The 15,885-nt window shown below is 45.0% G+C and overlaps 1 protein-coding gene across 1 annotated transcript in view; it reads left to right on the top strand.

Annotated features, from left to right (window-relative positions):
• The window catches only part of KCNH5 (potassium voltage-gated channel subfamily H member 5), a 275,224-nt gene that overhangs the window by 70,669 nt on the left and 188,670 nt on the right, over window positions 1-15,885 (top strand). Inside the window, exon 6 of the mRNA XM_090034229.1 lies at window positions 928-1,320. Coding sequence (XP_089890355.1) covers window positions 928-1,320 — 393 coding nt within the window. The remainder of the gene's footprint in view (window positions 1-927; window positions 1,321-15,885) is intronic.

The raw sequence follows: 15,885 nt of genomic DNA on the forward strand, positions 1-15,885 counted from the left end.
AGCTCAGTAGGTCTCCTCATCAGGGTGTTTACTGCTCTGTTCCTGCTTCTGTTTCTCATGCTGGACAGAGATAAGCGCTAACTTGGCTAGTTAGGATAATGTCCTTGGAAATTTTCTTGGTTTTTTTAATAGTGTTTACTATTCTAGATTATGTAAAGGGGGAGGGGGTGTGAGTACATGCAGAAGATACTGGGTAGAGGCAGACTTCTTTAAAACAGTGTTTTATTTTGCATCAATAAAATGAAATATTGAGTCATTGCTGATGTTGAGTTTTTTTAAATGGCAATGCATTTATATGCAATATGAGAACGAGTAAGGAAGTATACAGTGTAATTTTATCTATTCATATGCTTTCAGGAAATTAGAGCAGATGTTATAAACATAACATTTTATTTTAAGAAGAGGTTAGTTAATGGTTACCAAAAACACCATTGTGTAGGAGAAAGTTGATACTAGATTTTTTAATTAGAATTCAGGCATGAATGATGAGGTGTACAGCACCTGCTGTTAAGAATAAGATTTCATATTTTTAACATGTCAGTGCTGGCCTGGCTATACCCAGATGGATCTTATGCCAGCTAGCTGGCAGAGCACCTTGCTTTGAACTTCTGTACACTGGCTGTTGGCATTGTCTCCTCTCCGTCCATCTGAAAATGATCTCCTTCTAAGTAAGATTACCCTTACACTCTATGGTTTTCCCAGTCATTGAGTGAGAGCTGCCTCCACCCATTCCTACATGATGTATGCACTGATGAGATCCCTAGATTAAAAAATTAAATAATTTAAAAACTGCAAGCATCTTCAGAACGGGCAGGATGCAATGAAAATGTTCTCTTCCTTGTTCTATGTATTCCATAAATGTGTACAGTCCCCATTATATACAATGCTAAGTGAAAGCCATAACATTTGCGCTTCTTTCTCTTACAGGTTCTCCAGCTGGGATCTGATATTCTTCCTCAGTATAAACAAGAAGCTCCAAAGACTCCCCCCCACATTATTTTACATTATTGTGCTTTTAAGACCACCTGGGACTGGGTCATCTTAATTCTAACCTTCTATACGGCAATTATGGTTCCTTACAATGTCTCCTTCAAAACAAAGCAGAACAACATCGCCTGGCTGGTACTGGACAGCGTGGTGGATGTTATTTTTCTGGTTGACATTGTTTTAAACTTTCATACAACCTTTGTTGGCCCTGGCGGAGAGGTTATATCTGATCCCAAACTCATAAGGATGAATTACCTGAAAACATGGTTTGTGATAGACCTTCTGTCCTGTTTACCTTATGATATCATCAATGCCTTTGAGAATGTGGATGAGGTAAGCTGTGCCCATCTATGTGAAATTGCAGTCTAGTATTTTAATTACCAATTAATTTGGGATCACACTCTGCATCTTTCAACATAATTAGTCAAATGAAGCTCTGTGCAAATGTGCGTGTATAGAATTTGGCTTTGGAAAGGGAAAGCGTCTCACTGAGCAATAAGCGGGAACACTCATGGTATGCGTGATTTAAAAGTTACTCGGGTATGAATCTGAAAGTTGCTTGTGCTAACTTAAATTGGTTCCCACTGAAGCCAGTAGTAAAGCTTCCATTGATTTGAGAGAGGACAGAAAGCCTGAACTTTGAACTTTTTTGAGTCCCACCAAGCAGTGTTATTTGCACCCTGCTGTAATGCTTTTCCCTCTAGTGACTTGTTTAATTTTTGTTTGAGAGACTGTTGACATTTTAATTACCGCTATAGCTGGAACTTTTAGAGACCATTTGAGGAAAAAAGTGAAAATCAAAAAGAGACTATATTAAAGCTTCTAAAATTTTAGCCACATTAACATTTACAAAATCAAGGGTGCAGCCTGGGCTAATGGGGAAGGCAAGCAATAACTACAACTAATAATGCATACATGACTCAGTGTAGACAGAATTCATTATTAAAATGCAACCATAATAGTATTAGTATTCATTTTAATTTCCCTTTAGGGCCTTTTTATTCTTAGGAAATTAAACAGATGAAATGGACTCTTCATTTTTTAACATTTTAACAGTTATCGTTCTGCAGTGGTACATCCTCACCTTTTAAAACCCCATACCCATACATTTTTGGTTCACTTTTTTCCAGAGCTCTTTTTTTTTAAATGGTTCCTGTGCTTTTTCACTTAGAACCATTTTCTGACATTGTTCCATTTTATTTATAGCAAATATAACAGAAGTGATAATACATGCAGTTTAAATTCAAGATCACGTGAGGGCTTCCTGTGCGAAATTTATTCCATGAAGGAAGCTAATATTAGGGTGTTAGTGTATTGTAGCTTTTAAAAATAACTCAAAATAGTAGTTCTCTGTTAACAGGAACCTGATTAAAAAAACAAAACAAAATGTATCCCTATGGAAAACAAGCTTCTCTGTACAAACCATATGCAGTTTTTTCAGTTTAAACTTACCTTTTTCTCTAATCTGTCCATAGAACTTATCTGGGATATTGATGACAATGAAGGGCACTGGATTTTAAAAGAAATTCCTGGTTCTGAATAATAGAGATGCATATTTAAAAAAAATCCTGGAAACATTAAACATTGAAACAAAAAAGGGATCATGAGCTACTGTTGATCTAGGGCACTTAAGAATGAGCTGCTGCTGAATTACATATTTGACACTTTTCAACTCGTGTTAAATGAACCAGTCATTAGTAGTGTCTCTTTTTAGAGTAGTAGTCTGTGGACCTGAGACTTTTAAACCAATGGCTATATGGAGCAGGGTTTCAATGGCTGAAACACGAGTTCAAGGAGACTTAGGAAGCAGGCAACAGAACCTTTTCTGATGGCTTGTCTTCAGTTTATTGTAGTTTTGCATTTCAGTCTTTTTAGTAGCTTTGTTTTCTAGAAATCTGGGTTTGTCAGTGCTTTACCTTCGTTGCATTTTGACTGTTCCCCACATCTTTCTTGTGGGAGAACTCTGTGGCCTAGTAATAATATTTTTCTCAAATGATATTAGCATGGTAAAGAGATTGATATACTTGGGGTGGATGTTCTGGGAAATATTCTGGTATATGGTAGCTATGAACTGTTAACTTTATTTGGAACAATGGCTCTATAAGGGAATGGGTCATGGCTTAGTTTCCTCTTTGAAGGGTGCATGGCAGAGATGATTGTAATTGGTCTTGTGCTTCTGGAAGGTGCTTTTGGGAAGGGAAGTCATTCACTTTGACAGTGAAGGAAGGAGAACATGAGACAAGCTTTGGTTTGAAGGTGTACGTGGAGAGAGAGCTCAGGTTATGTCAGAGGGAGTCTTATGGAATCAGGACTTAGTGGCACGTGCAGGTGTAGTTTCCAGTGCCTTTTGGGCACAGAGGTTGGACCTGAATTAAAGTCCTGAAACTTAACCTGTCTCAAGTGTTAACAAAGCAGGTGGCTGGGAAGGATCTTCAGCTCGTAGCTCTGCAGTCCTTTCATGTCTCTCAGCAGGAAGAAAGGAAATTCTTGGCTTTCTGAAAGCGGCGAAACGCAGCCCTGCTGTTGGGCTCTGGCAGATCAGTAATCCAACCCTTTCTCCTCTCCTCACATGGCCCAAGAGATGCACTGGCTATTTGTGGAAGGGATGGACGCTGCTCTGAGGAGTGATGGGGAACTTGGAGAGATCCCATTTGTCGCCTCCCCTCTGTGAATATCTGTACATATTCGGTGACTGAAAGTTAAGTCAAGGAGGTTTAGAGGTATGGCTCTCTGGTACAGCCAAGTAATGCACATGAATCAGTATTTGGCCCTTAGAGAATAAAATATAAGCTGTTAAGCCACCACAGTTCACTTTAGACTACCCATTCTCTGTCCTGATCATAAACTAGACTGACTGATGGAGGGTAGGGGGGATTCTATGTCATCTTTTACAGTAGTTAAGCTATTATCTAACATACTTTTAGAAATGTATTGCATCTGAGGGTGATGTCACATGACATTTACATAGGTACAATCTGCCTTTATACCAGTGTAAATGTGGACTGGACCCTTGATAATACAACCCTGCACTAGTGTAAATGCCTGTAGTTTGGAGTAAAGTTGCCTTTGGGAAAATCAGAGGTCACAATACACCAGTGCATTATAGTGGTGTATGATCTGTGTGTTTGCAGCTCTAGTCCAGGAGTCAGCAGACTTTTGCCAGCACAGGCTGGAGCTTATGAGTTGGCTGTCATTGCAGGCTTGAAGTCTAGCCCTCCCCCATCGCTGAGTGGCTTGCTGATTCCTGGCCCCTTTGCAGCAAGGGGAATCTCAGAGGCTGCAGAGCAGCAGGTCTACAGGGGAGGGGAGCTCTGCAGAGTGGAGGGATGGTGTGGTGCAGCTGTGTAAGCCCAATTACCCCCATGCTGGGTTGGACTTCTTTGCAGGCTGGATTAGATTTCTTTGCAAGCCAGATCCACCTCGGGGGCTGTAGGTTGTCAATCCCTGTTCTAGCCAGTTTAATCCTGAGGTTAAGATAACATGTTTCCATCAAGCAAACAACTATTTCTAACTCCCCATCGCACAGCAGCAGGGCACTGTGGTAGCTCCTGTTGCAGACCGCAACTTTGGGAGAACTGGTTGTGTTTCTATTTGGGACACCCAGTGTGGTTTTATAAACCACACTAAGTTACACTGGTCTTAATATGCCTTAGGTGTACACCACGGAGAGTTCTTTTGCACCAGCTAGGCCTCTGCGAAGTGGCTAGTATTTGCTTTGGATTCGGCTGATTTGGGGGACAGTGATTCGATTCGGTGATTTGACTCACTGTCCTGAATTGATTTGCTGCCGTTGATTAGGACGAATCTCTGAATCAAACAGGCCCCATCCCCTGCCTGCTCTCCCACCCCGTCAATGGCTGCCCCGCCCAACCCCAGCATCCCAGCACTTTAAATAAAAGAAAAGTCCTGCCCTCGCTGGCTCCTGCCAGGTGGAGGAGTGTGGGGGATGGGGAGGGTGATCCCTGCTATCCCCTGCTGCCCTGCACTGCATGGAGGGGCTCTGCCATGAGCCCCCAGAAGCCCCCATGGCTGGTCCAGTATCCGGTGAGTGTGAGCCTTTTTTTTTTTAAAGCACCGGGATGCTGGGGCCAGGCAGGGCAGCCGTTAATGGGACTGGGAGAGTGGGCGGGGGTCAGGGGGCACTCAGGGGGGCTGGGGGAGCAGACAGAGGATGGGGCTTGGCATGGTCCCCTCCTCTAGCTCCCCTCCCCCCCACCCCCTACTTACTGCCATAGAGTCCAGGTCTAGCTCCCTATGGCAGTGGGTGGGGACTGCCCGAATCTCAAAATGTCTCCGAATCTTTTCTGAATCTATTTGGAGAGCTTCAAATTTATTCGGTCCTTTATTACTCTGCTGATTTTGATTTGGAGATTCAGCCTCTGAATTGGGCCAAATCTCCTCTGAATCGAATCAGCACCTGAAGCTTCACACAGCCCTACCACCCACATTGTGAATAAGTAATTTTTTAGTTGTTCATTTATGATAGATTGGTAAGAAACCAGAGGGATGCACCAGAAAACCTGAAATGAGGGCATTCATGAAGCAGCGCTTTAGGGTGCAAGTTTCTAAGTGGTTGTTATTGAGCAAAGTAGGAATTTTAGCTTGGATTGCCCCAGTGACAGCATTCAAGCTAATGCTGAGAGTCTTTTGAGATTATGTCTAAAAATAGTCATATGACTAAAAATCAGTTATTTTTATCTTGGAGTGGATGGAGAGTAACACTAACAAAATATGGAGGAAAAGGATTATGACACCAAATTTCAGAAGGAAAGGATTAAGATTGGATGTAGAATTAAGAGGTGTTGTTTTATGTGACAGGAGTTAGAGACAGGCTGATACAGTAAGCTTAGAAAGATTTGGATAATCTGACAAGAAGGGAGAAAGGTAGGATGATGAGAGAGAACATAATGCAGTCAAAGTGCTCAAAATTGACATGATGTATGGAGAAGTTGGTGCGTGAGTGGTATTAGGAGCACAGGAAAACAGGTTAAATTTGTTGTAGAAAACTGGAGTAGGTGAAGAGTGAGAACTGAGTAATAGCTGGGGAAAACTGGTAAGATGATGAGGGGCTAGAAATCAGGAAAATGGAAGGCATCTTTTCTAATTGAAAAATAATATGCCTCATTTTAGTTCAGGCCAGTCCTAAAAATAAAAGGCCTATATTCTTTAAACGGAGAAGGGTAAGTATAAGCAGCATAATGTGTAGTGAGAGTTTTAAGGTTTGAAGTGTTGGGCCAAAGATGGTTCTGCTTTGTTTTGGGGGGTTGTTTGGGTTTTTTGATTTTGACGTGGGTCCAGAGTTTTAGCTGTGTGCAGCTCCCGTTGACATTAGTGGTAGTTGTAAGAAGATAAGAAATGGAAATTTGATTTTATTATACTGTTGTGTTTTTTCTGAATTTGTAATCAGATATTGCAATGCCTTGGCTAACTTATGCTTGGAGGGAAAACATTTTATATGTAGTCCAACTATGCTAGAGGGACAGCAACTCATACACTGTATGTGAGGGTTTCCCCAGCTGTAATTTTCCATTTAGCAAATCTTGAGTCCACAGAATTTAGTTATCTCGGATACTATGGGAGCAAGGACTGCTCTTGAACCCAGATAGATTAAGACAGGGTAACCTGTCTGGAAGGCATTGTCTGTATTCATTTTTCCCTCAGTTTAGATGGAGCAGAGTTCTTTTAGACACCTGGTCATCATTTTACTAAAATGCTGGGGCCTTTAATTTGTTATGAATAATCTTGGTCTAAGTTCCTGCGTTTCTAGTTTCCTAATGAAACAAAAACAAATTAAACAAAAACTTCAAGTTTGAATGCATTTTTGACAGAGAAATGATTGATTTTCTTTTTTTTTGGACTCTTCCAATCCAGACAAAATGCATTTCTGAAACGCTTGCTTTACTCGTGATGAAACTCTGTTGCAAGTATTCGATGCATAATATGTCAGATTAGATGATCTGAAGATCTGCTTTAAAATCTATGAATCTGCACACTGAGAAATAGACATGAGACAGATGTTTTAAAATGCCATATAATTTTGGGTACCAATTTGGTTCTGCTACCACAAAAATAAATAACTTCCATTCATTCTCTTTACTAGCCAATATAGCAATTATTACAAATTGAAAGTTATAACATTAGTTTAGCATTAGTAACCTTCAGAGTAAGTTAGTGAAAGCATCACCTTCCCTAAGCACTTAAATGGAAGATTTAGGAACTTCTGATTTGAGCATTTGGTGGGATGAAGATGAACTCCTATGCTTCACAAGAATATATTTCTGGTACTAAATAATATAGTCTGATGGTAACCATCATTTTTTCCTCTAAGTAGCTGATAGAAAAAAAAACCAAACCCACAGAATTGAATTGCAAGCGCAGCCAAGTGTTAAACCACTATAAAAACTCTCAGCAACATAAAGGCAGAAGTGCTAAGACTGGGTTCTGGCAGTCTCCTATTTTCATGTACTCACTAGGCCCTTAAATATGAAGAACATTATATTCCCTTTGTGTGAAGCAGAAAAAATGCACAACGAATACAATGGCTTACTTAGTACAGCTAAAAGCAAATTAAGTCTTGCTTAGGCATACTGTATAGAGCTACTGGACCGAACTCATCCCTAATATGAGCTCATTGAAGTTGCTTGAATTAAATGAAGAATGAATTGACCCAGGCTATCTGGCCAGTGCCAGTTTTTATAACAGATGGTTTAGACTATAGGCCACTACATTTTAATTATACATATCAGTTGTCTCTCTTTTTTCATGTATTGTATACATTTCTAAGAAACAGATGTTTGGTACAAGCCATTTACATTCAAATCTTCATGGAGAGATGCGTTAACTAACCCAGAATCTAACTGAGGCTAATCCCACATGGAATCCCTTCACCGGAGTCATGTGTGATACTCTCTGGCAAAAGAAAGAGAAGATTTATGAAGAAAGAAGGCGAGTGAAATCATTCTGCCTGATACAGGCTAATATACTAATGACCACAGTAGCACAAATCTGTAATGTTTAGGGCACAGACAGAAGTGATGGTTTTTGCCAGATTTGGCCACAGAAACTGGTCTATAGCCGTGACCAAACACAAGTGCATGGCTGCAGAGAGCTTCAAAAATAGCCAGTTGGGTGACATTACATGAAGATGTTTCAAAACAGTGCGTCTTCTGTAACTTCCGTCTCCGAGCCTTGAGCTGTTTTGAGAATGGAAGTGGGGAGCAGAGGGAGTTCGGTCTGGCAGGTTTTCAGCCTCTGCTGGAGGGGGAGGGGCTGGGTATATTGGAGCCCCACTAAGATGCATGTGTGGGGGGGGCTCCAGTTCCCCCATCTCATCCCCCAGTGCTGGCTGGAGAACCCCTACAACAGGGGTAGGCAACCCTCGGCAAGGGTGGCAGAGTGTGGCATGTGAAAGCGTTTTGCGTGGCAGGTGCACCCTGGGGCAGATGGCAGGAAGGAGTCCAGGGCTACACTGCCACAACTAGGATTGGGCCCCTTGCAGCTCCCCTGCCACCCGCTTTTGGCACGCCAACATCTTACAAGCTGAGCGTGCAGGTGTTTTTGGCACACTGTTCAAAAACGTTGCTGACCCCTGCCCTAGAACAAGCTCCCCCTGCTCCCTTTCCCCCTCCAAATGTGAAACAGGGACAGGCTGAGAGAAAGGAGGGGCTGTTGCTAGAGGAAACCGGCTGCAGCCAGCAGCTAGATTCCTCTTCACCCTAGAACCAGCAATGAACTTACGTGGTCTGGGGCATCACTGTAACTCAGATCTCTTCCTGCAAAGCATTCCTGGTTACAGGGGGGAGCCACACTTCTGTCTGTACCCAACATCAGTGGTTTACAATCTTTTTTTTTTTAATTTGAAAACCCCTAAAAAATTTTGAATGACGGTGCAGATGCCTTTGAATTGCAAGTGAGGGTATTCACGTACTTTTGATCATAGTCTTCTTTCGTGAACCCCTTAGACATTAGTCTGCGGACCCCCCCAGCCCCTGGGAGGTCTGCAGACCACAGGTTGAAAACCACTGGTTTTGCGCACACAAGAGATGAAGGAATACAAGGTTGCAATGTTAGAGATATGCAGCATTCATGCACAAAATGCAGCACACACACAGTGAAGGAAAAAAAGGCAACTTGCTAATAGTTTCATAGTTTCTAGGGTTGGAAGGGACCTGAGCAGATCATCTAGTCTGACCCCCTGCCATGGCAGGAAAGAATACTGGGGTCAAATGTCCCCAGCAAGATGTTCATCTAACCTCCTCTTAAAGACCCCCAGGGTAGGAGCCTGCACCACTTCTCTTGGAAGTTGGTTCCAGACCCTAGCCACCCTGACCGTGAAGTCGCGCCTCCTGATATCTAACCTAAACCTACCCTCTGCCAGCTTGTGACCGTTATTCCTGGTCACTCCTGGCGGTGCTCGGGGGAACACTGACTCCCCCAATGCCTGCTGATCCCCCTTGACTAGTTTGTAACAGGCCACAAGATCCCCCCTCAGCCTTCTCTTGTGGAGGCTGAACAGGTTCAGGTCCCGTAGCCTCTCCTCATAGGGCCTGCTCTGTTGTCCCCTGGCCCTTCTCTGGACCCTCTCCATGCTATTGACATCCCTCTTGAAGTGTGGTGCCCAGAACTGGACGCAATACTCCAGCTGCGGCCTGACCAGTGCCGCATAGAGGGGGAGGATCACCTCTTTGGACCTGCTCGAGATGCATCTGTGGATGCACGACAAGGTGCGGTTGGCCTTCCTAACTGCCTCCCCACACTGCCAGCCCATGTTCATCTTGGAGTCAATGATGACCCCCAGATCCTTTTCCACCTCTGTGCTGACAAGAGGGGAGTTCCCTAACCTGTAGGTATGGTGCCGGTTGTTCCTCCCGAGGTGCATCACCTTGCACTTGTCTGTGTTGAAACCCATCCTATTCTCATCCGCCCACCCTTGTAACCTGTTTAGGTCTGATTGTAGCCTGTTGCATCCTTCCAATGTGCGCACGTCCCCCCACATCTTAGTGTCATCAGCAAATTTGAACAGGGTGCTTTTTACCCCCTCGTCCAAATCACTGATGAAGATGTTGAACAGTGCGGGCCCGAGGACCGAGCCCTGCGGAACCCTGCTGCCCACGTCCTTCCAGGTTGAGAGACCCGTCCACCACCACCCTCTGGGTGCGGCCCACCAACCAGTTGGCGACCCATTTGACTGTGTGGGTGTTGACGCCACAGCCCCCCAGTTTCTTAATGAGAACGGGGTGAGAGACAGTGTCAAAAGTCTTCCGGAAGTCCAGGAAGACTATATCCACTGCTACCCCTGCATCCAATGGTCTGGTGATCTGATCATAAAAGGCCACCAGGTTGGTCTGACAGGACCTGCCACTGATGAACCCATGTTGGTTGCCCCTAAGCATGCAGTCTCCTGCTGGCCCCTCTTGGATGTGTGCCAGCATAATTTTCTCAAAAAGCTTGCCTAGGATCGAGGTGAGACTAACCGGCCTATAGTTTCCCGGGTCCTCCTTCCTGCCTTTTTTGAAGATGGGATCCACGTTGGCCCTCTTCAAGTCCTCCGGTACCTCACCAGAGCACCACGAGTGCTCATAAAACCGTACCAGGGGACTTGCAATGACCTCGGCCAGTTCCTTTAGAACTCTAGGGTGGAGATCGTCCGGACCGGCTGACTTGAATATGTCCAACCCCTCCAGAAGCTCCCTAACTAAATCCTCGCTAACTCGTGGCCCAGGTGTGCCTCCCCCGGGGCCCGAGGGGGGCCCAGCAGGGAGGTGGCTGTTCTGGTCCCTACTTAGGAAGACGGAGGCAAAGAAATCGTTAAACATGTTAGCTTTGCCATCTGGTGTGATGACCAAGTTTCCCATCATGTCCTGCAAGGGCCCCACATTACCCGGGACCTTCTTTTTACCTCCTATGTATTTAAAAAAGGACTTCTTATTGTCCTTAATCTGGAAAGCTAGTCCCAGTTCCATCTCCGCCTTGGCCTTCCTAACTACCCCTCTACATCCCCGAGCAACTACAGAATAGTTCTCCCTGGTGATGACCCCTTCTTTCCATAGGGTGTAAGGCTCCTTTTTAGCAAGGAGACATTCCTGGATGCTTTTGGTGAGCCAGGGAGGCTTGTGTGCTCTCCTGCTCCCTTTGATCCTCGTTGGGATTACCTTCCTTTGGGCTTGGAGGATCGTCTCCTTAAGGAGCGACCACTCTCCTTGGACACCTGGCTCCCCTCCCCTCCGGGACCTCAGTGCTTCTCCAACTATCCTCCTTAGCTCGTTGAAGTCTGCCCTCCTAAAATCTAGGGCCGCTGCCTTACTGCATGCCTTTGCCACCTTGCGCTGGATGGTGAATTCCAGCAGGTGATGATCGCTATCGCCCAGGTGGTCGAGCACCCGCAGCCCCCTCACCAGGTCCAACAAGGCGTCTCCCCTGGTGGGGCTGTGCACCTCCTGGGTTAGATGGAGGTCCTGCACTCTGTCCAAGAACCTATGTGAGCGGTCAGACCTCGCTGACTGCTCTTCCCAGCAGATGTCTGGGAAATTCAGGTCCTCCATGACTACCACATCCTTAGCCTTCACTACCTCTGTGAGCTGACCCAAGAATTCCTGGTCAAGCTCCTCTCCCTGGTTGGGAGGTCTGTAGTAGACTCCCACCGTTAAGTCCCTTTCCCCTCGACTGCCTTGTACTCTAACCCAAAGCACTTCAGAGTGCCCCTCCCCTGACTCCTTGCTAATTAATGAGGATGTGTATTCCTCCTTAATATACAGCGCCACGCCCCCACCTCTCTTTCCTATCCTGTCCCTCCTGTACAGCCTATAGCCCTTGACATTGACCGCCCAATCATGTGTTGCGTCCCAGCACGTTTTCGTAATCCCGCTATGTCTGGGCTGGTGTCAGCCAGCAGGAGGGTGAGTTCCTCCTGCTTGTTGCCCATACTACGAGCGTTTGTGTAGAGGCATTTGAGGCCTCCTGTGGGTGTGTATGCTGACCCCCTAGTCCCAGCATTATCCTGGCCTCTATCTCTTACTTGTTTATTCGCTTTGCTCGTTGGTCTGGGCTGGGCTGTAGTTGTGGGTGCTGTTTGGTCTTGCAGTCTGAAGTTTCCTCCGCCCTCATCTTCCCCTTCCCCCGACGAGCCTAATGTCTTAGGTGGAAAAGATGCATTGTTTCCAAGTGAACATGTCACTCTAACTTGGCTTGTTTCTTAATTTTGTTAAATAACAAAGCCTAGGTATGGAAGTGATACGTCTCCAGGGCAAGCACAAGAGTACCCGGAAGAGACACTACATCTCAGAGACATCCCTTTGAAAATTCCTTCTTTTTCTTCCTTCATCTAGGTGGCATGGGGGCATTAGTACTTTATTGCTCGTTTATATCATCTGCAAATGTCAACCTTCCTGACCAAGATTCCAGATGGACTCGAGAGAAACGTTGCCAGGGCTAAGGTTGGGGAGGACCGGGTTAGAGAGCTTCTGGAGGGGCTGGACATGTTCAAATCAGCAGGTCCAGATGCTCTCCACCCCAGGGTGTTGAGGGAACTGGCAGGGATTATTGCGGGGCCCCTGGCATGGCTTTACGAGCGCTCGTGGTGCTCTGGCCAGGTGCCAGTTGACTGGAAGAAAGCCAACGTGGTCCCCATCTTTAAAAAAGGGAAGAGGGAGGAGCCGGGCAACTATAGGCCCATTAGTCTTACTTCAATCCTGGGGAAACTCTTTGGGAAGATTATCAAGGAGCACATCCATGATGGGCCAGCAGCAGGGATGATGGTCAAGGGCAACCAGCACGGTTTCATTAGGGGCAGGTCCTGTCAGACCAACTTGATTGCCATCTACGATCAGGTCACAAAAGCATTGGGTGCAGGTGTTGCTGTGGACGTAGTCTTTCTGGACTTCAGCAAGGCCTTTGACACGTCTCCCACCCCATCTTCATTAAAAAACTAGGTGACTTGTGGCATTGATGCAGTCAGATGGATTGCAAATTGGCTGAAGGGTCGTATTCAGAGGGTGGTGGTGGATGGGTCTTTTTCGACCAGGAGGGAAATGGTCAGCGGAGTCCCCCAGGGCTTGGTCCTTGGGCCTGCGCTGTTCAATTTCTTTATTAGTGACTTGGACAAAGGGGTGAAAAGCAACCTGTTTAAATTTGCTGATGATACCAAAATTTGGGGTGAGGTAGGCATGCTAGTAGGGAAGGACAGATTACAGCAGGACCTGGACAGGTTACAGGGGTGGGATAGGTTTCAATTCTGACAAGTGCAGGGTGCTGCACTTGGGCAGTAGGAACCAGCAGCGCACTTATAAGCTGGGAAACTCCCTTCTCGAGAGCATGGTGGCAGAAAGAGATCTTGGAGTCATTATTGACTCCAAGATGAACGTGGGCTGACAATGCAAGGTCACGGTCAGTAGTGCTAACTGCACCTTGTTGTGCATCCACAGATACATCTCAAGCAGGGCCAAGGAGGTGATCCTCCCCCTCTATGCGGCACTGGTCAGGCCACAGCTGGAGTACTGCGTCCAGTTCTGGGCGCCGCACTTCAGGAGGGATGTGGACAACATGGAGAGGGTGCAGAGGAGGCCACACACATGATCCGGGGACAGCAGGGCAGGCCCTACGAAGAGAGGCTATAGGACCTGAACCTGTTTAGCCCTTGCAAGAGAAGGCTGAGGGGGGACCTGGTGGCCATCTATAAACTTATTATAGGGAGGACCAGAAGGGTTTGGGAGAGACCTTGTTTCCCCTAGTGCCCCCCAGGTAACAAGGAATAATGGCCACAAGTTGTTAGAGAGTAGGTTTAGACTAGACATTAGAAGGCACTGCTTCACAGTTAGGGCAGCTAGGATCTGGAACTAACTTCCAAGGGAAGTGGTGATGGCTCCTACCCTGGAGGTCTTTGAGAGGAGGCTTGACGTCTACCTGCCTGGGGTCATTTGAGCCTGGTTTTTCTCTTCTGCCCAGGGCAGGGGGTTGGACCTGATGATCTACAAGGTCCCTTCTGACCCTACTTCTATGAATCTATGAACCTCCCACTTGTGACTTTTGAGCAGGTTGGTTAATACCAGGCTCTACCCTATGCTACCCTACCCTACCCTACCGTACCCATCACTTGCCACTTGTTCCACATCTCCGTTCCAAGTGGGGACTCAGGACTCAGCCCTGTGCTCATTAATATCAAAGCTCCTGTGGACATCAGTGGTGCAAGGTGAGTGGTCTGCACTCCTATTTGAAGGGTGTAGGTGGTTTATGCAGTGGTGAGGCCTCATATTCTGACTTGGAGCCATATCAGCAATTCTAGCTCTGACCAGAGTCCTGCAAGACATGATAAATCAAAGAAGCTGCTTTTTAATTTTCCTGTACCAGTGCTTTGATTGGTGCCTCTGAGACTTTGTTACATTAATTGATTACCTAGAAAGACCTGCGAGTACATGTGGTATATTGGGAGATTTATTTTTATGTTAACTCTAGAAAAGAAGCATTAAGGAGCTAACCATGGATTTTAGGGCTAAGCTCTACGTAAGTAGCTCAATTTGAGAATTTCTTTAGGGAGTGATTTGCGTGTAAAATTTCAAACAGCTCGTAAGTCATGTGGCAGTACCTGAATTGCACTGTACAGTAATGTACTTGCAGAAGGTAAGCCTGTAGGTTTATTAAATACAATATCAATTATCAGTAACCCCAAATATTCATTACTTTCTAAACTCTCTAGGGTCTTCATCCTGAGATTTTTTTCCCCACTTCTATGAAATAATAGGTCAGTGAAGGTTTAATAGTGCTGCCCAGGAAAGGATGCATCATGCAGTCTTTTTGGTGCATTATATTAGTGGCTCACAGGCATCCTTCAATTATCTAGTATACATAGATATTTCTCCTCAGTTATTTCCAAGCGATTGGCCACAATAAGAAAAATCCTTATTAATCCCAGCGTGCATGACCTTTCATGTCATACATCCTCAGTTAAATTTCATCATATTTTTTCCAGTTCTTAATGCATCCTTTCCTTTCCATATCTCCAAGTCCTTGTGTAAACTGATGATGACCCCTCTTTTACATCATTCGATGCCATTAACATGCTACTGTTTTTTGTGTCAAGATAATCATTGGATAATATTTAGTAAGACCAGTCCCAAAACCGATCATTAAGTACCTTCAGGTAACATCAGTTAATCCTGAAAGTTCCCCTTTCAACACTGTTTGCAACTTCCCTTTACTGAGTCCCTTATCAAATCTTGTAGTAAATCCTCACCTCCATCTCAGTTGATCATTTTTCATGTGGACATACATTGAGTACTTCATAGAAATCAAGTAGATGAGCTCTGTTGCCTTTCTTTTGCTTGAAAAAATAATTGGTTGTCATTTCAAAGAGATATCTGATTAATCTGGCATAATCTATTTTGGGTAAACTAATGCTTCATTTCCCTCCTTTCCTGTTTTCGGCCATGTCTTTATTCTTTCCTTGAAAAGTGACTCTAAAGGTTTTCCTGCTGTTGAGGTCAGTCTAATGAGCTGTAGTTTTCCCATATCAGTTTTTCTCCTTTCTTAAATGCTCTATTTATTTACGTGCCATCCTTCCTTTAGAAAAGCTCAGTAAGAACAAAATAACTTATGAAAGCATATAAAATATGAAATAAGATGTATACCTCTGTAACAAAAAGACCCCAAACAACACCCCAACTTAACCTTGCTTGCTAAATGCCTGCCCAAACAAAAGTATTCTTGTAGTTCTTCCAGATGTCCAGGCTCAGACTTTGGCAAGTCACAATGGGGAGGGAGTTTCACAGCAGAAGATGTATTACCAACAATGGCCTCCCACATGTTTTTGACAAGTGATCTTGACACACATGAAGTTTGTTCTTGACTGACCTTGGAGATCGAAGTGGGACATAAGGGCAAAGGCAGTCCTTTAGGTACAAAGGGCTG

Source organism: Crocodylus siamensis, chromosome 2 (genome assembly GCF_052110815.1).
Source record: "Crocodylus siamensis isolate JL-2025a chromosome 2, ASM5211081v1, whole genome shotgun sequence".
In the NCBI taxonomy this organism is placed as follows: Eukaryota; Metazoa; Chordata; order Crocodylia; family Crocodylidae; genus Crocodylus; species Crocodylus siamensis.